Source organism: Saccoglossus kowalevskii, chromosome 7 (assembly GCF_978046115.1).
Source record: "Saccoglossus kowalevskii chromosome 7, keSacKowa6.1, whole genome shotgun sequence".
NCBI lineage: Eukaryota > Metazoa > Hemichordata > Enteropneusta > Harrimaniidae > Saccoglossus > Saccoglossus kowalevskii.
In genome coordinates this window covers 14,974,008-15,001,490 of record NC_140647.1, presented here as the reverse complement: position 1 = coordinate 15,001,490, position 27,483 = coordinate 14,974,008, and the positions used below count along the sequence as shown (strand labels likewise).

The window sequence follows — 27,483 nt, the reverse complement described above, 5'->3', positions numbered from 1 at the left end:
TAAAGCTAAATGTCTTTTTCCGAAGAATTTCATCAAAAGATCTAATATAAACATTAACAAACAATGCTCTATTACTCTGTACAACAGAATGTGAATACCCAGATAATTTACGAAACACATGTGAGTGTGCTCTCCTAATACAGTTAAAACTACAAAGTGTAAAATTAGACCACAAAAATGCACAATATGTAATATCACAAAATACAGAAAATAAATGATATTTAACAGCTAAGGACGCAAATTTAAAATCGCGAATAATCGCGTTGCCTCTCACATAAAAGAGACGAGATTTGGCCTGAATGTCAACATTGTCATTAAGGTCACTAATGATCAAGTGTCCCAGATATTTATATACAGTGACGTAATCAAGTAGTCTACCACTTAAATAAATTGACACATTCCTTAACCTTCGAAAACGAGGCTGAATTAACGTACATACGGTTTTTTCTCATTAAAAAAGATAGAGTTAAGTTTGCCATACCGTCCACAAGTATCAACTAGTAATTGTTGACCATACGCTCCTGTACTGAATACTACAATATCGTCAGCATAAAATAAATGATTAATTCTCTGACTCCCTATTAAACAACCAAATAGAAGGGAGGATAGTTCATTACTGAGGTTATCAAGATAAACTGTAAAAAATATAGGTGAAGAGATCCCACCCTGTTTCACACAGTTTGTCGAATGAAAAACATCAGAAAAACAATTATTCCATCTAACAACAAATGTTTGGTGCTTGTATCAAAAAATTAAAACTTTCATTAAATAAATCTTAACACCCCTAAGTAATAACTTTTCAAAAAGAATTTCATGACGAACATAATCGAATGCTTTTGAGGCATCCATAAACGTAACAAAAACAGGTGTATTCAATCTCTTATAATATGACAAAACTTCATTTAAAACGAAAATAGACATGTAAGTACCATGATCTGGCTTAAACCCAAACTGATAATTACTAGTAGAAAGGCAATCAATGCATCTTTTGAGCCAAACTTTCTCTCTAACAATTTTGATGACACAGTTGCAACAGCAACCGGACGAAAATTAGACTGGTCACATATATCGCCCCCAGGATCTTTTAGAATGGGGACTAAAACAGTACACATAAGCTGATTAGGTACAAAACCATGGATCAAAATTGCAGAAAAACAAAGGGAAAGCAAAACATAAACCCTAGGGGGTGTATATTTAAAAAACTCGATACTAACACCATCAATACCTTGAGAAGCTCCTGATTTTAACTCTTTTATCATATTCGAAATTTCTTTCGGGGAAACTATAACATATCTGTAGTAAAATCAGAAGTGGGGATTTCAATATTAAAATCCGCACCTGTCTTAGTAAGTAAGTAAAGACTTGTAATGACGTTGCCTTCAATTTGATAAGAATGGTTACCAAGTTTCTACTTAGTGACCATAATTTGGAAATAGAATAAGACAGGAGAAAATTCCCAAGAATTAAGGCAAACTACAGATTGTGTAAAAAATGCAACACATGTACTGTAGAACATGAAGAACATTTCATCCTTGACGGTTGCTTCTTCACTCAAGAAACAAATACCCTCTTAGAAGACTGTAAATTAAAAATGTGTAATATAGCAAACCGAAATTTAATATTCACTTGCAGGAAATAAAAACGGCATTTTACGTTTTTACAGGAAATAAAATAAAAGTTCCATTTACAGTAAAATAGAGGTTTTTACACTTTACAGATAAAGCAAATTCCTAATTACATTTTATAATATTTTTGATAATTTGTGTTTAAGAATCAAAATTGAAAATTGTGTACGAATTACGACATTTAATTCGGAAAATGTTTTATACGTTACAAAAAATAATATCTTCGTACAAATTACGGACGAATAAAATAGCTGATTACATTTTACACCTTGCCCATGTCTACAAATTTACGTTTTTTATTTATTTAAATTACATTATTACGATAATAAAAACAATTGATTACAGCTTACGAAAATACCCCTTGCCGACCCTCATGATAGTCATAGCTGTAGATAGCAACCAATAAATGGACTTTTAACATACTATGCTTTTATTTCATAATGTTGCTTACATAATCCCAATAAAAATGCATGGTGATCGACCTACTTGAAAATGAAAATGATAAATTTTAAGCCATTTTCCATTCAGTTGGTTCATAGTAAAAACATGTCGCCTTATCTCAAAATTTGGTTTTGTTAAAAAAATTATATGTAAGATGGTTTCTCATGGTTGTCTCGAATTGATAGGAAGTTCTGATTCAGTATCCAGTTATAGTTAAACTTTAAGAAGTATAGAATGAATCTGTATTGAAATAGTTACACAAGGCCCATTCTGTGCATATTTTCACACAAAATATTTTGTACCAGATGAAAAAGCTCGCAAGCTGGCAACTTGTTTCTAAATCAACAGAAAGAAAAAGATGTTTTCGCTATTTGAATATCCGCGTGCTACATTTTCGTTTTCATGATATTTATATCAGTCATATACTAGCAATGAATATATTGTACGCACAACGGTGTAAAAACAAATTGTTTTCTAATACTCGACGATGGTGGCGCTACACCCACTGGATTTTTAATTTATTGTCATGCACATCTAAACAGTTTATTGGTAAGTATAATAAATAAATCGTTGTTTGTTGTTGTGTGTCAGTTTATTTCACCGTGTCTGAATGGCCGCGATTGTTTTATTGCTTTTAATTTTTAATAACACAAATTGTGTCGTAGCTTGTGTCACCTTACTGTAATTTATACAAGGAATAAAATTGGGACATCACTCCAACAATATTTAAATATAATCTTTTTACTAGTAATCACGCTGGACTAGTTTAGAAGGAACTAGCCGCTTTTTAGACATCGGCCACCCCTATTGTTAAAATGGTTTGGCCAACTAATTGGTGTAAATAATCAGCCTATGATACCAAAACCCAAGATGGTTGCTAGCAGGTAGGGGTTTGTGTTCAACAAGCAGAGATAATTTCTTGTAAAAACGGGTTAAATTTCGCCACCAGCAAGTGGTTTGTGGCAAAATGTGTGCGAATAGAAGTGGCTGCCTTTTGTTGGTCCTTGGAGCGGTGTTTGCAGTGCAAGTAAACGGTGAGTACCCCCGATTCATTGGTCGTCTGCTCTAGTATGAGCGGTCGACAGTGCGTGCGGTCACGGTCCGTATTCGCCCTTAAACTTGCTGAGCTTGTTTCAGAATAACCGCAATTCATCATGTGTCCAAAACAGTGTGACGTTTCACTTGAATACTTGTGTTGTTAATAACCTTACTCCTTTCTAAAACAAAACGGGAGACAAAATAGGTTTATCGTACATGGCCTTGGATGCAACACTATAGTTCGTTGAGAGAATAGCCGTCCACGGCCTGGAAAGTTTTTGTTTCTGTCTCAATGTATTGGGGTCTAAACGCGTTTGTAAAACTACAAGTTTATTTTTACACCAACGTGGCAGAAATGATGCTAGTATTTTTTAGCGTACTGACAGCATCTCTGAAATTTCAACAGTTTCAAGGGATGAGCCAATGTCAGGTCGTGTTAGAATCAACAACCACAACCGGCACGGTACGCATGATTTTCCTATCAAAACATAACACGGAATTGAAAATATAAACATGACGCCCACAACACTCGGGGGGGGGGGGGGGGACAGTATAGCTGTTTATCGCACATTTTTATGTACAGTTTTCTTTTATGTGGACATAAAAATGATTAAACCCTGCTGTAAATACCAGCAGAGTAGACAGGAGTGAGTTCTCATTCATTCATTTTTTAAGTGACTGTTTTACACAATAGTGGTTCTTTAAGGCTTTGTGAACTTTGGTAGTTCAGTACATCATCTAAATGCATTGCCAGCACTTGCCATTATGAAGGAGTTTGAAGTGTTGAAGTATAAAAGTAGCTTTCAGGCTGCCAAGAATGCGTTCAACCAAGCATAGACTGGCGCTGCATGATATGCCGTCTACATATTTCTGTTTTTAAAACTGACTCCATCCGATATTCTGTGGAAGTCTTTTGACTCAAAGTGTTTTTTTTCTATGAAAGAAATGTTTAATTGAGGTGGCTTGCTATGAGGTCCCTGTAGTTAGAATTGTTTTTTACTCTGATCACAGTGTGCATAGTCCCAAGAGGGAAATTAAAAAAGGAGCATTGTCCAAGGTAGAAATGGCTGGTTGGCTTTGCAAATAAACTATACAGTGTGGTAATGCAATTGTTGGAGGCCATGTCAATTCAGAAGGGAATTGTTAAGTAGCTAGGATTTCAGTGTGAAACATATTTACATTGTAGAGTGAAATCTTATTTGTAAGTATAATTTTATTTTTTATCATAGTGGGTTAATCTTTTCAAGTTCACCACCAGACTTTTTTGCCAAAATTTTTCTGCACTTTTTGCTTATAATTCTTCAATATTTTTGGAAATAAACCCAAACAGACACAATTTGAATCAATTTTCAGTTTTTACTCAAAAGTTTTGGCTATGTTTGTTCCAATCTGCAAATAGAAAGTGCATACAGGACTACTTTTGTGAATTTGTGGTTAAGAGAGAGAACTGGCAAGCATTATTTTATTTGAGACTTATTCAACATTTTGTAACTAAAAGTTGTACCGGGGGATAATTGTAAACGAAATAAAAATGTCTTTAAAAATAAAAATATCTACTGTATTGTGGTTTCTCACATCAGCTATGAACTATCCAGTGCACTTCTGACCAAGCAGCCTGCATGTGAGTATTGTGACTGGCATTCACAGTATGTGTTGTACCTAGTGTATGTACCTAAACGATAAACCAACAAAAAATTGTGCTGCAAAATGTTCTTTATTTGCCCCACAGCACAATCTATGATAAAAGTGACTACATCTGCTCTAGATGTATTGCAGTCTAGTTTTGGTTTCAACATTTGACTCATCTTTAGATGTATCATACATTTTGAGTCTGACTTTGTAGTTTGTGTAGTAGTCTGGTTGATTAATTTTCATCGGTTAACTTTGGTTAATTTTAGTATTTGAGTCTGGTTAGTTTCATCAGTTTGCTCTGGTTAGTGCCAGTATTTAAGTCTGGTTAGTTTTCATTAGTTATCAGTAACTCTGGTTAGTGTCAGTTTTTGAGTCTGGTTAAAGGGCAGTGGTCGTCATGCAGTAGGGATTACAATTTGTATTTTTCATCAGATAGGGTCCATATTAAATAGAATGGGACGACCACTGCCCTTTTAATCCAGAATTGGCATCAGGCTTACTTTCACCATAAAGTATGCCTCTAAGCATGGTTTTGTTAGTTCCATCGTTCAACTTATGGGGTTTGATTGTCTTAATCTGTTTAACTAATTTAACTTTATTTGTTCAGTATGCATAGCACAAACAGTTGAGCCTCAAGCAACATATGGTATGGTGTCGCTCCATTGGTTTTATACAATAACACTTTTTTTAGCAGTCAGTTTCAGGCAGTGCCCTTTGCAGAGAAAAAGTAAATTGCTTGCTTGCTTTTTACGAACAATTATGGAATCTGGCTAGAATTTTTGTTTATGAACATGCGTTATTGGAAGAATTATTAGAATTAGCTTAAACAGTTGAATCAAATTCACTGATAATTTATTCATTAAGAAGATGCTGAAGCATTCTTTAATGGATTACAAGATTAGTCAGGTTAGATTTAGATTTAGTTTTTAAAGGCCCACCCCATTTCACGAATGAAATCAGATTGCACATAACACAGACATACATTGTAATCACCTTGGCTAAGAGGTTAAAAACGTTAAACACTTAGTACCGTCTGTAAAGAAACAAATACGAGCTAAATCTGATCTATTTTTAATACCTGATCTAGATCCTTACCATGGGCCAACAAAGTGTGCATGAACGCTGGTGTTATTTTTTGTGAATCTGTTTATACTGGCATGAAAATGATGGATTTTACAATGGTGTAAACTGTCTGATCAGACAGCATTAAGACTTTAATGTGTGAGAACACACACATAGTGGTCTTTAACACTTTCTATTAGACTATTAGGCTCATGTATCCATTATACATGGATTTCATGGACATTTGACCCATTTTTTGTGAGTACAGTAGTTTGGTGACCATATCTGAGTTTGTAAACAACAGTATAATATAAAACTACATTGTGAAAATTAAAAAATCCGATTATCTTGTTTTAATAGTACATCTGTTTCAATAACAATTCAGTCTTAATACAAGCAGTTTATGTTTATATTTAGACATTTTTGGAATGTGTATTATAAGAGAAAGATTGTTTGACTTTAAAGCACGTTCATGTTAAAAATAGTTTCTAGTTGATATTTTAAAATCATTAAACAACATTCTTTACCATAACGTTTGTGCGACTTTGTTTCAGCCGACCATTCCTGTCATTTGCCAAGATACCTGATCCTTTTACTGTGAGATTGTTTATTGTACTTTTTAACATATTGTGTATGTTACATTGATGGAATCTGGATGTTGGACTTCGACCAGTGAGCTGGAATGGTCTGTTTTTTTTCAGTAGAATGAATACATGTTTTCAAAATAACATTCTGTCATTAATTAATTATGCAACTTTTTAAGACAAAGCGTTTTCTGAAATTAGCTGTGTGTGATATCTTGCCGGTTTATGTTAATGAAGGGATTAACTCAAATCTTGTTAGTTTCATGTACCAACACTTTTACATGTTAATGTCAGAAAGTTTTACATTATGTTTGCCATTATGTTGATCTTTTCCTGCCAATATTTTGATTTTTTTGATTATGATTTTTTTGTTCATTTTGGTTCAAATGAACATAATTACAGTTATTATTCAATTTTTTTGTGAAAGATGTACCATTCTCAGCATTTTTGCAATTTTGTACAATTTTTTAAAATATTATAAATTATTAGAAAATAGTATGAAAACTCAAATAGCAGCCATTTTGAAATAGAAATAAGTGAAATCAGGGACATTTGTTAAACATGAAAAAAAAGATCAATAATAACCCTCTGAGCAACTGGCCATGATTCATTCATTCAATATAAATAGCTGAAATAGAAATTCTCAGTTGACACATTTATCATACTGCCCTATAATAAGTTCCTTGACACAAACACAGAAAATAGGCGTAAATTGATATATAATTTAAAGGTACTAAATCAATTTACACGTATCCTGTCATGTAGCTAAGGTAATGCAGATTTACTGTTTAATTCATTTAGTCCTAACCATGTTGTGGAATGTGTCACTGTTGGCCATAATGCACTACTATTTCATGGCCATATTACTTGAGATTGTTGCTCCTCTATTTAACTATTATTTACACTGCCTAATGTCCCTATCAGAGGGCTGTGGTGAAAAATAGTGAACCTTACAAAACATTTGATTTGTTCTTAAAACTCAAAGTGTTGTATATTTGGATGAAATTGTGTGTTTTTTCAGTGATTACAGACTGCGCATGATAAACTCAACTCTCAGTCCCTAGTACAAGTAATCAGCATTGATTGTATAGGGGTGCATAATAGTCATGACCTTAATAGTCTTACCATATTTTTATTACACACAGGTGCTATTGCTCTAGGCTAGAAAAATAGGGTTAGAGAAGGCTCAGGGGTCTATATAGTGCAAGGGATTTGGTTAATTTTTGGTGTAAATTTACCAGTGTTGTATTCAAAATGGCAGCATGTATATCAAATTCCTTGTCAATGTTCTGCACTAATGGCATTAGGCAAAGGCGTGAACTTCATTCACTCAATTCCAAGGCCTTAGACAGGCTAATGATGAAGCCAATATCTACGTATTTTGAATGGCTTTAAGGCAGTCAAGAAGAGGGTGCATGTACCACTACTGATATATAATGGTGACATGACAGATGAAGTGTGTGTTCTGTATGTAGAATAATTTGTTTGTCTTTTTTTATTATTACCTATTTAATTAGAGTTTTTAAATTTTGGCATATGAGCTGCATACCTATTTTTTTTCAATGTAAAATATGTTACAAAATAAGAACATGTACTACTGGTAGGAAAATGCAATTAACTGGAAATTTTTAAAAATATCATTTGTCATCAATCTACGTGCTGTTTGCATACATGTAGCATCCTAATTTATTCCATTTAGTACCATAAAGGTCATTTTGACTCCGTGTTACATGAGTTAGAAAATACAAAACAATGCAGCCCATAGCACTTTAACACCTATTCAGCAAAACTGTATGTGCATGAAAAACAAATTGGTTGATTAAATACCATATTTTCTCCATTTGCGTACCTATTTTAAATAAATGACTTGTGTCGCTATGATCAAAATAAATTTCATTATAATGGTCAACCAACATACACATGTACATTCTATTACATTTTTGGTTCATGAACATTCTATTAATGAATACATTATGCCAAAAATGTTAGTTTTTGTATAAAAAATTAATTAAATAAATAATCTATGTACGTTTCTGATATTAAATGAAGATAATGAAGATAAGGTTGATGAAGAACTGATATAAATTCTTACAAAATTTGTGAGTATCGTAAGTGAAATATTAAAAATGTTATTGCAAAACAATTTCACCGGAGTCCAATGGAGTCACAGATTTTTTAAAAATTTAAAAAAGAAATGTAATTGTAAATGCCATTAAATCATCAAATCACAGCATGACTTGAGTATGAGTACTTATACATGACACTGCATCCTGAATATAATATCTTCATCTAATTAGGATGAAGCCAGTGTCAATTTGGGTCTGTAAATCAGATTTTGTAATGTTGACATTAATAGTTTCATCATCTAAAGCTAAGAACAAATATTCATGTTTCTCATCACACACGTCAGATAAAATTGCGTCACAGCTTTTTTTAGAATTTTTGGAAAAAAATCTAAGAAATTTTCAGTTCTCGTAAAAATTCTAAATAAAAACATTACTTTAATGGCAATATAAAAATAAAATGCCAGGCACATTCATTGATTTTGGAAAACAAATTGATCGGAATCTTTATTCTGTGGTAAGTTCAGTCACATAAGTGTGTTTATAAGCTGTGAACAAAGTAGCTTCTTGGAGATACTTGGATAAATGAATTATATTATTTGTCACTGAATTTATTGAACCTTCTGAAACCTAGAAAAAAAGTTACTAATAGCTAAAATGGAGTACCAGTAGTCCCGCAGGTTTATGATAGTGCAAAGGTAGGTGTGGTAAATTCAGTTGACTGGGGAAGCAAGCTTAGATAAACAAACTAAACAGTTTTAAATGACTTGAATGACAACATTGATTAATGGGGCATTCTATACAGGAGTCCACTCTGCAAATGAAACATTAAAAATTAACTATTAGTTGACATTTGGAGTATATCAAAAACAGCTACTTAAAGTCAACATAGTTTTCACACTAAATTTAAACACATACCTACAAAATACAGTCTGTATCAATAAACTGTAAAAACTGAATACTGTAGATTACTTTATTTTCACACTGAATTTATATGTTTTCTGAAAGAATGAATCAATGAAAATAAAGTAAAGTCTTTTTTACTTATTTTTTAAATTCAACTCATCAAAAATCGGTGAAAATAATCTTATACAAAGAAGCTAAAACATCTTTTTAGAAAAATTATTTCAGAGTAATATATAAAACTTTATACATATACTGCTTTCTTATTCCAGATATTAATGATCATCTAAAGCATAAATTTTCTATTTTTAAAATGATACTTCCCAATGCACATATATTTTTTTTACCAACTCGAAATGGGGTCAATTTGTTTTGTAATTTTCAATGAATACAATCGTATTTTTGGATCTAACAGACAAAACTGTGATATTACTTCTAGTTTTTGATCAAAAAATTTGTAAGATTTGTTAACTTTTTCTGTGGAATACAGCAGAAGTCAATAAATAAAACTTTTCTGTGGATGGTGCCTGAAGTTAACTCAGTGGGTTAAATCAGAGAATGATGCCTGTTGAGGAATCAAAACATATGACATGTTACGGCCAAGCTTCATGTCACGTCGCCCACCGTACATGACCCTAAGCCCTTCTAATACTAATTCCATTACAACCATATAAAGAAATCATAGCAACCTTGTCAGTGCACTATTTTTTCATATAATCAATTTACCGGTATATCCAAATTGTGCAAAAATTAAGCTGGCTTCCTTAAAAATTTCATTAAACTATAAACAAATGTGTAGTTTAAGTATATATGTGTATATAAATATAAATTCCTTTTGAAATATACATGTACATTGTACTTGGCAAAATTGGCCTTACCAGGGTATATGCACAGTAACCTGCAGCGTTTAAATGTCAAAACTAACATTTCCTGCTCGATCCATTGAAATGCGACCCTAAGGTGTAAGTTTGGGTTGCGAATAATTTAATGTTTTAATGTGTCAATTTTACTATTTAATTGCTGTATGATCTCAAAATTCCGTTCATTGCATGCTAGATCATTGAACTATGACTTATAATGTGAGGAAGGAATGGTTTATTTTAGAATAATGGGGAGGAGGTTTTGGAAGAATCAAGAAAATCACAAATTTGTCAGTGGAAAAATGTGGCCGAAAATGGGCTTGCAGTTGCATTTTTCGATAGTTGTTTGTATCGTCCAAACACAAAGCTCACAAATGTGTTTCTAAGCATGATGTTTTCTTGGGGCAAAGCCTTAGCCATGAGTTATGTGTGACGAGCTGTTTTAAAATAGCCTCATTCCAAATTTTATATTAATTATTTAATCCATTAATACCTTTGTTGCAGATATAGGTGGACAAACTATACAGTGTGCATGTACAACAGTAGAATGTATGTTATTGAATACCAAAGTATGCAACACATCACAGCTTTGTTATTCCCAATTCTTGGAGACATCGGATAGTATTAATCCTATGACACGAGGATGTATAAACAGTGCGTCTACTTTGCTGTGTGAAAATAGGTAAGGTTCTGATGCTGTAAATTGAAAAAGTAATGAAATTAAAAATTTTTCTTAACAAATTCATCCATAATTTTCATTAAGTCGAGATACAGCTAATTAAGACACAGGAAACTTTGTATATACCGGGGTATTATAGTTTGATGAGAGATTTGAAGGATGATGCATTTTAAAAATCTGTCATCACAATTTGTTCTCACATTAAGCAATACTGTTGTAATTACAAATGTCACCAACAAGTCACAGTGAATTGCTAAATGCTTTCATGATATGTAACATTTGTATATATTATTGTTTGATGAAAGATATGAGGGATTTGAATGATGATGCATTCAAACAATCTGTCATGACACTTTATTCTCATGTACTCTTCAAAATTTTCATCAAGTTGTCATCTAAATATTACAATTTTTAACTGAGTGTTGTCCTTGAAATGCCAAAAAACACACACATATAAATCCACACTGTGGGGTGGGGGGGGGGGGTATCAGAAAAAATATAATAATAGTATTTTCAATACCTATCTGAAAATACAATTAGAAGAACATTTTTTTTATTTATACTGATATATTTATAAATATAATTTATATGATAAATATTTAATTTATTTATTTCATTTTAGAAAACCAGAGACACTGGAATCCTCATGGCCGGTATTACATTGTTGTAGTGAGCCAATGTGCAATGAGGGTGTAATTCCACCGGTGCCGTCATGGCATCCAAATACTATTGAACAAGGTAAGTTATTTCAATTTCATTTAATCTATGAAATACATTTTTGTGGATTAATTGCCATGGTGAAAAACACTATGCTAACAAAAGTCAGATTTAAACTATTAAAACATCTGAATCTGGTATGTGTTTACATTAAATATCAGAAATATAGGGTTCAGTGATTTTTATTTGTAATTCCTCTGTGTGGCGCATAAATACCTGTATGTTTTAGCATTACAATAACTGGAATAGCATTACAAAAACTGAACTCTGCCTACTTGTAGTCATAGTGCTTTGATAATATTCAGCCTCAGTTTGAGGAGTTACCGGTATATGTGCTAGAATATAATGTATGCAACACTACTCCTAACTACAATGGTAGTAATATTTCATTACCCATTCAAATTTATGCAAAAATCGTGAATATTATGGGCTGTCATAAAAAGAATCAGTTCAAATGCTCTTATGATTGACAGTGTTATCATTACTAGTTATTTGAGTATAGAACATATGACCTGACATTGTACTCCTTGTTTTCTCATTTTAGAAAAGGGTCATTTATGTAATAAAAAAATTACCATTTAATAATTGTGCTTATTTTTCAACAGATAAGTTGAAGTTAATAATCAGCTAATTTAATGTAACTAAATTAAAATAACTTTTACTTGTAAGTTGTAATTTTAAACCTGATATAATGTAACCACTTTGCTTTTAGGAATTTTTCATTAGGCACAACCATGAATATTGTAGCATTGAACATTTTGTTACAAATTTTTAAAACAGCAAGTCACAAAGTCTAGTGCAAAATGTTGTCCCTGCAGATGTCCTCAAAGTATCATATACCATATACTCCAGTTATTATTGGTAGTAGGTTCGGTCAACAACATGATTGGTTGAAGTCTAGTGTGACCATTTGCAAACCAAAATGTAAAAATGCTTCAGATTATTCACTTTAGCCGTTACACCTCCCTGCTTTGTATGTTAATCTGGCAAATGAGGGTCCAAACCTGGGCCAGTACATATGTACAAGTTTGTTATGATTTGATGAAAATTCCTGAAAATCTTAACTCAGTGTGAAGTTGTAAACAGATAGCATGCTCTACCAGCCTTATATTATAATCTCCTTAATTATCAGAGTGCCTTTGACATTCAATCTCTGGCAGCTGCTGTGTAGTTATCTTTGCTCAGTTGGTTGATTGGTTGGTTGTAGACGGATCTGCTTTGGAGAAGTCCTCACTGTTTTGAGAAGGTTTGCATTGTTGAAACATGTAAGCTACCCAATTAGTGTCTTACCTTATACAGCATCATCTTGGAATCACCATCGCCTTGTAATCTGATGGAATTTTATTAAAATTATGTCAGTATCTGTTAGTGAAAGGTTTAACACAGTGAATAATTCTCTACTTTTGTGTATGTGGCATTTAGATCACAAGCTAAAAAAGTTGAATTAAAAATTATTGTTGTCGCCATAGCAATCAATGTTTACGCAGAGAGTGAATGAAATTTTGATTTTGATTTTAACTCATACTCAAGTCATAGCAGTTGACCATATTGTTGTCATGCGACTGGTCGGGGGTTGGTTTCAGAATTATTTTCAAAATGATATCATTGACAACACACATCACTATTTGATAAACTTTGGGACAAATAACCTCAATACATTCTCAATTCTCAAAGTAATTAAAATTCATAGCAATACACTGATAAACACCTAAAATGGTTCATTGCTCTTCATTGCCAATGACGCCAGTAGCTGAAATAACCAATTACATTGCTGAAATAGTCCTATCCATTCTGACCTATTAAACCGGCTTAATAAAGAAAACATGTTTGACAACACTTGGTAGGTGGGCATAAGATATTCTTGGCAATATGTCATGTTCAAACCTATCTTCTCCCCAATTAGAAGGCTAGAAATAGACCATGTATATACTACGCTAGGTCAATCTAATCATGCAACTAAATTCAACTAACCACAATTGTCAAATAATGTATGTCAATTTAGCTGCTAAGTAGTTTTTCACACATATCCTTAATTGATTGGTTTCCATAAAAGTGGGTCAGTGGATAGAGGCAACCATTGGCTCAGTATTCAATAGAAGTTATATCTCAAAATGGGTCACAGTTTTTATTTTGTACATCAATGTATTCTTTATACAGTATAATTTATCTCAAGTTGCCCATTATTTCATTAAACTGCTACATTCTATGATACATTTTCACTGTGTTCAAGGCTGTTTTGGGGATAATTGGCAAATTTCCTGTTACTTGGTTTTCTAGGATACAATAACATATTTTTTTCCTGAGGTATCCTCTTAATAACCTCATCATTTTCTGGAAATTTGTAATTTAATAGCATTCTGTAATATAACATGTCAGTTCAGAAATGGGACCAAGTTCAGGTCATGTCCATTTGTAACACATTATCAAAAATATGTGATTTGTTTTGTACTATGCTGCACTGATTATCAAGTTTGTTTAGATCACTATAAAAACAGTTCCATATTGATATTGAAAGCAATTGTACTTCATGCATGAAATGAAATGAATCAATCCTAGTCTATTAAAGGTCATTTTCACATTATTTCTCAGGAACTGAAGCACTAGCTACATTATTTCGATGGACCACATGCCTGTTAATTATTTTGTTGATGTCACATTTTTTGAATGGGATGACAAGAGACAAAAAAGACTCAGTATTTTCTTTAAAAAATGTATGAAAACACTTTTTCTGTTGTGGGTATTGTCACATTTGATACCAGAGCTAGAGGAAAAAATGCTTTTCCAAAGCTACTATGCTTATTTTGTATGCATTCGAGATATTGATAAATTCATTAATGCACACTTACGGTAAGTGAGTCATGTGACTATACTGACTTGAACATGAACTGGCACTAAACAAGCCTAATAGGTCAGGATTTCCAAAGTAGCCAAAGTGGTTGAAGCCTGCTTATATGTAAATTTAAAGACAGTACACACATATGAACATACATGTAGTCATTTTAGATCTATTCAAAGCAAGAATAAGGTACAATGATGACTTGTGATTTGGAATTTATGAATTTCCAAAATGAAATACAATAGTTTTGATAACACCAGGGAATTACACCGCATGCATTACATGTTTATCTATCACTAATCTGTCAGTCAATTATGAAATTAAATCAGCAGTCATCAGATTATTATTATGTATACTGACATATCGACCTTATTTGACCTGACCTGACCCGACCCGACCAAACCTGTTTCATGTTAGAAAAAGTGATTTATTACAAGCAATAATTATCAGTATATTTGGTGATCAAATAACACCTGTCTAAACTCTCAATTCTTACAAATAGGTGTTTACACATGTCTGCGAAAGTTTCACTATTAATTATTATTATACATCTGTCATCGTAACGCCATACGTTACAGCGTGCCGTAATTTTGCGGTATTTTACGAGGTATTTTCATCCTACCATATTAGGAAATGCTAATTCCAAATAATAATAAAAACAAACATGGCTGCCACAAGGGTTTGACCGGACTCCATACAAAGAAGTTCGCTGATTTCGGCATTCCCATGATGTATCCTTGGCAGGAAAAGACAGTACGCTGTCGCATCGACCTCCGCTGCGCGACAGTCGATACTGTTGCTGTACTGTCTTTGTGCATACTTTGGGGTATCTTCGTAATAACCTTATATTATCTCTATAATTTTGCAGTATCAAATTGAGTATTTGCATCCTACCTTATTAGAGAATGTGAATTCCAAATAATGACTAATCACATTATACATGTATTTCCAAAATGATAGGCATGTTTCAAAACAAAGTTTGTAGTTTTAATCTCCACTAATTTTCATAACCTTGCTCAGTTTTGGATTTCATATAAGAAGAGGTAGGAAAGTATGATAATAAATTTATTGAAACTTTGAAAAGTAGTAATATGAGTTTATTACGAGGATACCTCAAAGTATGCACGACTATGTACTGTCTGAGTGCATACTTTGAGGTATCCTTGTAATAACCTTATTATTATACATCTTTTTTTTCCAAAATGTTTAGAACAGAATCAGCCTACTTCTTTGTGTGAAGTCCGGTCAAACCCTGGTGGCAATCATGTTTGACGACACTTAATCATTTCATTACCTAATATGGTAGGATGAAAATACCCTGTAAAATAACGGAAAATTACGGCACGCTGTAACTTATGGTGTTTAGGTGACAGATGTGTAATAATAATAATTACAAGAATATAGTTTTTAAGTTTGCACATAGACAGTATGCAGTTGATACTTCTACTGTACATGTATGCACTCATTGTTCAAATTCGTCATGTAAATAACTGTACTGGTATCATACTTCATATTATGACCTTTATAATGTTGATACCAAGGAATGATGTTTAGGGCAGTTTGAACACAACTAAAGATGCCATTTAAAAAAAATTAACATTAAAAGTAAAGGAATGTATCTACAATACATGGAATATATGGTAATTTTCTCTGAAATGTAATCCATGCATATTAATTACCTAATTTGCATGATAATTAGCTGATTTTTAGCTGTTCCATGACTGTTCCACTGATATCTAAAGAACCACTTATTGGATTTTGATGAAACTTTTTAGGGTAATATCAGTAGATATTAATTACCTAATTTGCATAATTAATTAAATTTCAGCTTTTGATATTTCAAGTAGTAATCATCACATTTCAATGAAACTTGGTACATAGATGTCATAGGACACTGCTCAGACCTGATAGTTTTTAGGGTAATATGAGTACATATTAATTACCTAATTTGCATAATTAATTAATTTTCACCTTTTGATATTTCAAGTAGTAATCATCACATTTCAATGACACTTGGTACATAGATGTCATAGGACACTGCACAGACCTGATAGTTTTTAGGTTAATATGAGTACATATTAATTACCTAATTTGCATAATTAATTAAATTTCAGCTTTTGATATTTCAAGTAGTAATCATCACATTTCAATGAAATTTAGTACATAGATGTCACCGGACACTGCACAGACCGTATAGTTTTTAGGGTAATATGAGTACATATTAATTACCTAATTTGCATAATTAATTATTTTTCAGCTTTTGATATTTCAAGTAGTAATCATCACATTTCAATGAAACTTGGTACATAGATATCATAGGACACTGCACAGACCTGATAGTTTTTAGGGTAATATCAGTAGATATTAATTACCTAATTTGCATAATTAATTAAATTTCAGCTTTTGAGATTTCAAGTAGTAATCATCACATTTCAATGAAACTTGGTACATAGATATCATAGGACACTGCACAGACCTGATAGTTTTTAGGGTAATATGAGTACATATTAATTACCTAATTTGCATAATTAATTAATTTTCACCTTTTGATATTTCAAGTAGTAATCATCACATTTCAATGACACTTGGTACATAGATGTCATAGAACACTGCACAGACCTGATAGTTTTTAGGTTAATATGAGTACATATTAATTACCTAATTTGCATAATTAATTAATTTTCAGCTTTTGATATTTCAAGTAGTAATCATCACATTTCAATGAAACTTAGTACATAGATGTCATCGGACACTGCACAGACCGTATAGTTTTTAGGATAATATGAGTATATATTAATTACCTAATTTGCATAATTAATTAATTTTCAGCTTTTGATATTTCAAGTAGTAATCATCAAATTTCAATGACACTTGATACATACATGTCATAGGACACTGCACAGACCTGATAGTTTTTAGGGTAATATCAGTAGATATTAATTACCTAATTTGCATAATTAATTAATTTTCAGCTTTTGATATTTCAAGTAGTAATCATCACATTTCAATGACACTTGGTACTTAAGATTTTAATGAAACTTTTAAAGAGAACTATGCAGAGACGCAATTAGTTTTTGGTAAATATTTATGCTTATTAATCACCTAATTAACATAATTAATTAACACTGATATCTCAATTACTGATCATCACATTTGAATACAATTTGGTACATAAATGCTCTAGGACAATAGACAGGCCTGATTAATTTTGGGTTAAAATTTGTTCATATTAATTCTCTAGTTAGCATAATAATTCATAATTTTTTTTTCTGTTCTGTTCATATTAGTTACCTGATTTACATAATTAGTTTTCAGCTTTTCCATTAATATCTCTTGTACAAGTAATTTTGAATTAATTTTTAATGTGTCTTCAATACTCTCAGCACACAGGAGTTCTTTCTAAGCTTTGTTTGATTTTAGTTTGTAACTATTACATTGGGCTTCATATTACTAATTGCAACAATATACATTGTACATGTATTTCACTTTCAACTCACTTCACTGAGTAACATATCTAGATATACTAAAACACATCTTCATGAGAAACTGTTGCAAAAACTAAAAGATTCAAAAATTACACATATTTTTGAAAGTGTGAGTAAATCTTATTTCAATTAATTTGATTCTTCTCAAAAAATTCCTTGACAAACATAAAATCCATCAAACAATTCGATGGAATATTGAATGAAAGTTAACTGTTATGGAATGCAGACTGAACAACAGATGTGTTCAATATGTCACATTTATCACATAAGCTGTCAGATAGGTTTTAATGTAATTATCTGAAATCGTTTTTCTCAAAACTTGAAATGCATAACAGGAATGTTGACACATATCGTCTGAACAATGTGATCAATAATGTAGGCAGATTTTTAGTCCCCGTTCGGATAACGGGGACTTATAATTCAGTCTCCATCCGTGCGTCCGTCCGGAGTCATATCTCAGAATCCCTTGGAACGATTCCGTTCATTCTTTGCATGTGCCTAGTACTGTATGTGGGACATATGCACATGCAGTGGTTTAGCGATTCAATTCAAAATGGCCAACTGGCAGCCATCTTGTTTTTTGAAAATGTTGTATTTTGGACATGCTTTGTCAGTTTTCATTCAAACTTGGTACATAGATTATACATGTTAGGATACATGTCCATGACGATTTATTTCGCAATTGGATCAAAGATGGTCGACTGGCAGGCATGCAGTATCTTGAACATGCTCTGTCAGTTTTTATTCAAATTTAGCACATACATGTACTTTATACATGTTAGGATGCATATCCATGACAATTTGTTTCAAAATCTGGTCAAGGATGGCCGATTGACAGTCATTAGACTTTTTGGCCTTACTACACTATATTTTCACAATTTATGTACCATTTTCATTCGTATTTGGCACATACATCATACATATCAGTGTGTTTCATAATCAGATCAAAGATGACCGAATAACAGCTGTTTTTATTTTTGGCCATATTACTACTACATGGAACACGTGCTTTGATGTAAATAAACAATCTGTTGTATACGCCACTTGGAACTCAAGTTTTGAAGGACAGGCTCGCGACAACCCCTCCGCTTTAATATGATGAGCACAAAGAGAACTTTCGAAAATTTAACGGGGACTGTGTCATTTTCAATGGCTTGTTGTATTATATGCTGTGAAAATTATAGTGTAACCTTGGTAATATGATACCTCGGCCTCATTGGTAATTGCCAATGTACATTTATAATAGTTGTGCAACTTTTGACTAGATTAAACATTATTCTGTGTCATTAATTTTTGCTTTTCAACAGTTTGCTTTTTCATTGTGATCTTACCAGTCAGTTCACATAATCTCAAAGCCATTACACATGCATGTGCAGTTTATTTGTTATTGTAGCTTTTTGTATGTATTTAAAAAAGCATCAACTGGTCTGATATAGTTTCACTCAGGGGAACTTTATTCATACTGAAATTACAATGTTATCACAAAATCAATTTGAGTCACCTGTGGCCTGATGGTACAAAATATGCAGATTTTTCAGAATGAGGTAATAAGTTTTGTGACAAGTAGCTTGTGAGCCAATCACAGAATAGCTTTAATCAAACCATGACCTTTGCATCGTTGACCTTGTGGTCACACCAAAATCATTTACAAGATCATGCCAAAATCATTGACCACAATACCACACCAAAATCATTTACAAAATCATGCCAAAATCATTGACCACAATACCACACCAAAATCATTTACAAGATCTTGCCAAAATCATTGACCACAATACCACACCAAAATCATTTACTAGATCTTGCCAAAATCATTGACCACAATACCACACCAAAATCATTTACTAGATCTTGCCAAAATCATTGACCACAATACCACACCAAATTCATTTACTAGATCTTGCCAAAATCATTGACCACAATACCACACCAAAATCATTTACAAGATCTTGCCAAAATCATTGACCACAATACCACACCAAAATCATTTACTAGATCTTGCCAAAATCATTGACCACAATACCACACCAAAATCATGTACAAGATCTTGCCAAAATCATTGACCACAATACCACACCAAAATCATTTACTAGATCTTGCCAAAATCATTGACCACAATACCACACCAAAATCATTTACTAGATCTTGCCAAAATCATTGACCACAATACCACACCAAAATCATTTACTAGATCTTGCCAAAATCATTGACCACAATACCACACCAAAATTATTTACTAGATCTTGCCAAAATCATTGACTACAAGGTCTTGCCAAAATCATTGACCACAATACCACACCAAAATTATTTACAAGATCATGCCAAAATCATTGACCACAATACCACACCAAAATCATTTACAAGATCTTGCCAAAAATCATTGACCACAATACCACACCAAAATCATTTACTAGATCTTGCCAAAATCATTGACCACAATACTACACCAAAATCATTTACTAGATCATGCCAAAATCATTGACCACAATACCACACCAAAATCATTTACTAGATCTTGCCAAAATCATTCACCACAATACCACACCAAAATCATTTACTAGATCTTGCCAAAATCATTGACCACAATACCAAACCAAAATCATTTACAAGATCTTGCCAAAATCATTGACTACAAGTCCAAACCAAAATCATTTACAAGATCTTGCCAAATCATTGACTACAAGTCCAAACCAAAATCATTTACAAGATCTTGCCAAAATCATTGACCACAATACCACACCAAAATCATGTACAAGATCTTGCCAAAATCATTGACCACAATACCACACCAAAATCATTTACTAGATCTTGCCAAAATCATTGACCACAATACCACACCAAAATCATTTACTAGATCTTGCCAAAATCATTGACCACAATACCACACCAAAATCATTTACTAGATCTTGCCAAAATCATTGACCACAATACCACACCAAAATTATTTACTAGATCTTGCCAAAATCATTGACTACAAGGTCTTGCCAAAATCATTGACCACAATACCACACCAAAATTATTTACAAGATCATGCCAAAATCATTGACCACAATACCACACCAAAATCATTTACAAGATCTTGCCAAAATCATTGACCACAATACCACACCAAAATTATTTACTAGATCTTGCCAAAATCATTGACTACAAGGTCTTGCCAAAATCATTGACCACAATACCACACCAAAATCATTTACTAGATCTTGCCAAAATCATTGACCACAATACTACACCAAAATCATTTACTAGATCATGCCAAAATCATTGACCACAATACCACACCAAAATCATTTACTAGATCTTGCCAAAATCATTGACCACAATACCACACCAAAATCATTTACTAGATCTTGCCAAAATCATTGACCACAATACCAAACCAAAATCATTTACAAGATCTTGCCAAAATCATTGACTACAAGTCCAAACCAAAATCATTTACAAGATCTTGCCAAATCATTGACTACAAGTCCAAACCAAAATCATTTACAAGATCTTGCCAAAATCATTGACCACAATACCACACCAAAATCATGTACAAGATCTTGCCAAAATCATTGACCACAATACCACACCAAAATCATTTACTAGATCTTGCCAAAATCATTGACCACAATACCACACCAAAATCATTTACTAGATCTTGCCAAAATCATTGACCACAATACCACACCAAAATCATTTACTAGATCTTGCCAAAATCATTGACCACAATACCACACCAAAATTATTTACTAGATCTTGCCAAAATCATTGACTACAAGGTCTTGCCAAAATCATTGACCACAATACCACACCAAAATTATTTACAAGATCATGCCAAAATCATTGACCACAATACCACACCAAAATCATTTACAAGATCTTGCCAAAAATCATTGACCACAATACCACACCAAAATCATTTACTAGATCTTGCCAAAATCATTGACCACAATACTACACCAAAATCATTTACTAGATCATGCCAAAATCATTGACCACAATACCACACCAAAATCATTTACTAGATCTTGCCAAAATCATTGACCACAATACCACACCAAAATCATTTACTAGATCTTGCCAAAATCATTGACCACAATACCAAACCAAAATCATTTACAAGATCTTGCCAAAATCATTGACTACAAGTCCAAACCAAAATCATTTACAAGATCTTGCCAAATCATTGACTACAAGTCCAAACCAAAATCATTTACAAGATCTTGCCAAAATCATTGACCACAATACCACACCAAAATCATTTACAAGATCTTGCCAAAATCATTGACTACAAGTCCAAACCAAAATCATTTACAAGATCTTGCCAAATCATTGACTACAAGTCCAAACCAAAATCATTTACAAGATCTTGCCAAATCATTGACTACACGTCCAAACCAAAATCATTTACTAGATCATGCCAAAATCATTGACTCCAAGTCCAAACCAAAATCATTTACAAAATCTTGCCAAATCATTGACTACACGTCCAAACCAAAATCATTTACAAGATCTTGCCAAAATCATTGACTACAAGTCCAAACCAAAATCATTTACAAGATCATGCCAAAATCATTGACTACAAGTCCAAACCAAAATCATTTACAAGATCTTGCCAAAATCATTGACTACAAGTCCAAACCAAAATCATTTACAAGATCATGCCAAAATCATTAACTACAAGTCCAAACCAAAATCATTTACAAGATCATGCCAAAATCATTGACTACAAGTCCAAACCAAAATCAATTACAAGATCATGCCAAAATCATTGATACAAGTAGTCCTGTAGCTTTCAGATGGGACTAACACAGCCATGTCATTTAATATAACTGTTTAAAGCAGCCTCATATGTTCTTTGCAAATATTTTTTGTATTTTGTAGTCTATGTGAAACTAAACCAAAATTACTTTAAGTTGAGTGAACAGATGGTATTATGTTATTTCACATAGCATATATTTATGTTAGTTTATACATGCAAATTTCTTGAAATGAATAACAATACTTTTCCAGCTGTCTAGGTACAGTTTACATAATATACATGTAGCATGAAAATACTAACATTTCCCCTTGTGTCTATTAATTTGATAACACAAAGTTTATTTTAGCTCAGTTTCACATGTATCATAGCCTTTTGATAGGGCAGAATCAACAAGTCATTCACTCCAACAATGTTATGAAATTCTTATGTTAAGCTTATTTATAGTATCAGTATTAAGACAAACCAACAAGTACTGTAAAATCTGTATTAGAAACCGCAGCTTCTATTAAACCATCTTGCCAAAATCATTGACTAAAATTAAAATGGTACAATGCAACAGAGGGGATGCGGCTTCTATTAGAGCTTATGAGAAATGCTGAAATTTTGGTTCTCAAATATTCAAAAATAAAGGGTGCGACTTCTATTAGAGATGCGACTTTTAATACAGATTTTACAGTATGTGTCTAAATGGAGGGAGGTAGATTTTGCTTCATAATAACAACATTTGATGTTTTTTTAAATTTGTTCATTTTAAAAAATTAACTTACAGCATTGTGCAGATTATTATTTGGATCACTTTGTTTTTACAGAAAGAGACCCAGAAGACAGAACATCCGAGTCACAAATCAATATATTTAGAGCTGAAAATGAAGTAGAAAACACAGATGATGAAACAGGAACTGAAGATAACAAAGATGAAAGCGGATGGATAACGGATCCACTGTATATCGCTATTGCTATTGCGGGATTGTGTTTAGTTGTACTTATAGTTGTACTTGGACTGTTTTTTATCCAGCAGAAAAGGATGCAATATCAAGCTGCCAATATCCAGGAAGAAGAGTTCTATAGCGAGAAAACAAGCCACTCAGGGTTACATCGCATGATGCATAGTAAAGAGTGTGCAGGAGATCCCTACATTTGTGAGAAATTTTTCAACTCTGTTTAAGTGCAAAAAAAAAAAAAATTATTTTCCTGGAAGAAATTTAATTTCAGGATTGTTTATGTGCAATGTAATAATCATGCATCTATTTTAACAGTTTATATTCCAAACCCCTTAGAGTGGATTTCCAAGGGAAGTGAACTTCAGTGATGTCACTATGCTTTACACATTGCTCTAAAATTGAAAGAGTCAAACGTGAGTTCTTTCATGAAAAAATATGATAAATATATATTTAATAATTATAATATTAATCCAGTCATTTTTTATCAGTGATTTTTTTTTTTAATTTATTGAAACACTTCGATGTACTGCCCTCAGAAATAACTTTAAACTGACAGATTGTAGAATTGTTTGTGATTTGGTAATTTGACCACACCAAAGTATTACTACAAATGACTTGTGTGTTCACAGTGAATTTTGTGGTTTAACATAATACGTATTCTTACCCTTTAAAAAATACAGAAAGGGGATTACTCTATTTATATAGAAAAATTAAAAGTTCTTGCCAAAAATGTTCATGCCTGAGTTCTGGTGGGTGCCAAAATAAACATCTTGAAATGACCAAGCACAATCTTTTCCATATTTTTTCTCTGACAAATTTTGATAAAGAACTGCAGACGATGTTAAATTCTGTCTTTTAAGTTGAATATTAAGAAATAATTAGGTAAAATATGTAAAAAAATTAAACTGCCGCACCAAATTTTGGTTGGGAAAATGATGAACAGGTCTAGTAGTCACAAGATGAATATATTGATTTGGATTACTGAATAAAAAAGGTATACTGAATGTATTGCTCTTATAAAATACATTTTCATTTAAGTTTTGTAATCAAAGCCCAAATAATATGATATGTTATTTCACCAACATTGCCTTAAGACTCCATAGCAGATGCCCTTTTCTTTTTTGACATAAACTAGGAGTCATAAACTAGGATCATAAATCAGGCATAAATCTTAATACAGTTTCATTTTAATTTAATATTGATATATTATTTACTAACATGCTGCATATTTGTGTGAAATGTAATGTCCTATACACATAATACGGATATTCATTGTATATTCAATATCAATCAGAGTTTACTAACGTAATTAGTGGCACTATTATCTAATACTAAAATCATACAAGGTTTACAAATAATATTTTTGATTTAAGAATTTGTTTTAAACCTTGCTTGCATGTGTGAGATACAGTAATACTATTAGATTATATATGTGAAGCATCAGTGTTATTTTGTTTATTTACTGCATTAAATTACTCACCAGTAGTAGACGTTCATCTTGAAACACTCAGTACAGTGGTGACATTGGTCAAACAGAATACTGCACTGAATGATGTTCAAGGACAATCATTATTATATATATCTTTTGAGTGCAAAATATGTAACAAATATTATTTTGCACAGTATTACCTCTGCACAGTATAACTGGTGACTTATTTGCATACATTCCCCGAACAAACAATTTCAAATTTTGCTGAGATATGCTGAGAGGTAATACTGGCATATGTTCAATGTGTTTCAGGTCAAATGGCATCCAATAACACTTGTCTCACAGGTCAAATGACATCCAGTAACACTTGTCTCACAGGTCAAATGACACCCAGTAACACTTGTCTCACAGGTCAAATGGCATCCAATAACACTTGTCTCACAGGTCAAATAGCATCCAATAACACTTGTCTCACAGGTCAAATGGCATCCAATAACACTTGTCTCACAGGTCAAATGACATCCAATAATACTTGTCTCACAGGTCAAATGGCATCCAGTAACACTTGTCTCACAGGTCAAATGGCATCCAGTAACACTTGTCTCACAGGTCAAATAGCATCCAATAACACTTGTCTCACAGGTCAAATGGCATCCAGTAACACTTGTCTCACAGGTCAAATAGCATCCAATAACACTTGTCTCACAGGTCAAATAGCATCCAATAACACTTGTCTCACAGGTCAAATGGCATCCAATAACACTTGTCTCACAGGTCAAATGACATCCAATAATACTTGTCTCACAGGTCAAATGGCATCCAGTAACACTTGTCTCACAGGTCAAATGGCATCCAGTAACACTTGTCTCACAGGTCAAATAGCATCCAATAACACTTGTCTCACAGGTCAAATGGCATCCAGTAACACTTGTCTCACAGGTCAAATAGCATCCAATAACACTTGTCTCACAGGTCAAATAGCATCCAATAACACTTGTCTCACAGGTCAAATGGCATCCAATAACACTTGTCTCACAGGTCAAATGACATCCAATAACACTTGTCTCACAGGTCAAATGGCATCCAGTAACACTTGTCTCACAGGTCAAATGACACCCAGTAACACTTGTCTCACAGGTCAAATGGCATCCAATAACACTTGTCTCACAGGTCAAATGGCATTCAATAACACTTGTCTCACAGGTCAAATGACATCCAAAAACACTTGTCTCACAGGTCAAATGGCATCCAATAACACTTGTCTCACAGGTCAAATGGCATTCAATAACACTTGTCTCACAGGTCAAATGACATCCAGTAACACTTGTCTCACAGGTCAAATGACACCCAGTAACACTTGTCTCACAGGTCAAATGGCATCCAATAACACTTGTCTCACAGGTCAAATGGCATCCAATAACACTTGTCTCACAGGTCAAATGGCATCCAATAACACTTGTCTCACAGGTCAAATGGCATCCAATAACACTTGTCTCACAGGTCAAATGACATCCAATATCACTTGTCTCACAGGTCAAATGACATCCAATATACACTTGTCTCACAGGTCAAATGACATCCAATAACACTTGTCTCACAGGTCAAATGACATCCAAAAACACTTGTCTCACAGGTCAAATGGCATCCAATAACACTTGTCTCACAGGTCAAATGGCATTCAATAACACTTGTCTCACAGGTCAAATGACATCCAGTAACACTTGTCTCACAGGTCAAATGACACCCAGTAACACTTGTCTCACAGGTCAAATGGCATCCAATAACACTTGTCTCACAGGTCAAATGGCATCCAATAACACTTGTCTCACAGGTCAAATAGCATCCAATAACACTTGTCTCACAGGTCAAATGGCATCCAATAACACTTGTCTCACAGGTCAAATGACATCCAATAATACTTGTCTCACAGGTCAAATGACACCCAGTAACACTTGTCTCACAGGTCAAATGGCATCCAGTAACACTTGTCTCACAGGTCAAATGACACCCAGTAACACTTGTCTCACAGGTCAAATGGCATCCAATAACACTTGTCTCACAGGTCAAATGGCATCCAATAACACTTGTCTCACAGGTCAAATGACATCCAATATACACTTGTCTCACAGGTCAAATGACATCCAATAACACTTGTCTCACAGGTCAAATGACATCCAAAAACACTTGTCTCACAGGTCAAATGACATCCAGTAACACTTGTCTCACAGGTCAAATGACACCCAGTAACACTTGTCTCACAGGTCAAATGACATCCAATAACACTTGTCTCACAGGTCAAATGGCATCCAATAACACTTGTCTCACAGGTCAAATGGCATCCAATAACACTTGTCTCACAGGTCAAATGACATCCAATATCACTTGTCTCACAGGTCAAATGACACCCAGTAACACTTGTCTCACAGGTCAAATGACACCCA

At 33.1% G+C, this 27,483-nt stretch overlaps 1 protein-coding gene across 2 annotated transcripts; it reads left to right on the top strand.

Moving 5' to 3' along the window:
• The first annotated feature begins 2,934 nt into the window (after positions 1–2,934).
• Positions 2,935–24,076, top strand: LOC144355212 (uncharacterized). Of its 2 annotated transcripts, none has more exons than XM_085501666.1 (4): positions 2,935–3,100; positions 10,719–10,890; positions 11,510–11,625; positions 23,482–24,076. In XM_085501666.1, the coding sequence occupies exons 1-4, from the start codon at positions 3,034–3,036 to the stop codon at positions 23,835–23,837; spliced, it is 711 nt and encodes a 236-aa protein (XP_085357792.1). In that variant the 5' UTR covers positions 2,935–3,033; the 3' UTR covers positions 23,838–24,076. The 2 variants fall into 2 exon arrangements, with proteins under 2 accessions (XP_085357792.1, XP_085357791.1); XM_085501665.1 differs by having other exon boundaries at positions 10,713–10,890.
• The last annotated feature ends 3,407 nt before the right edge of the window (positions 24,077–27,483 follow it).

Coding starts and splice junctions, on each gene's coding strand:
- LOC144355212 (XM_085501665.1), top strand. CDS start 3,034: ATGTGTGCGAATAGAAGTGGCTGCCTTTTGTTGGTCCTTGGAGCGGTG. Junction 3,101..10,712: donor GTTTGCAGTGCAAGTAAACG/GTGAGTACCCCC, acceptor CCTTTGTTGCAG/ATATAGGTGGACAAACTATA. Junction 10,891..11,509: donor ACTTTGCTGTGTGAAAATAG/GTAAGGTTCTGA, acceptor ATTTCATTTTAG/AAAACCAGAGACACTGGAAT.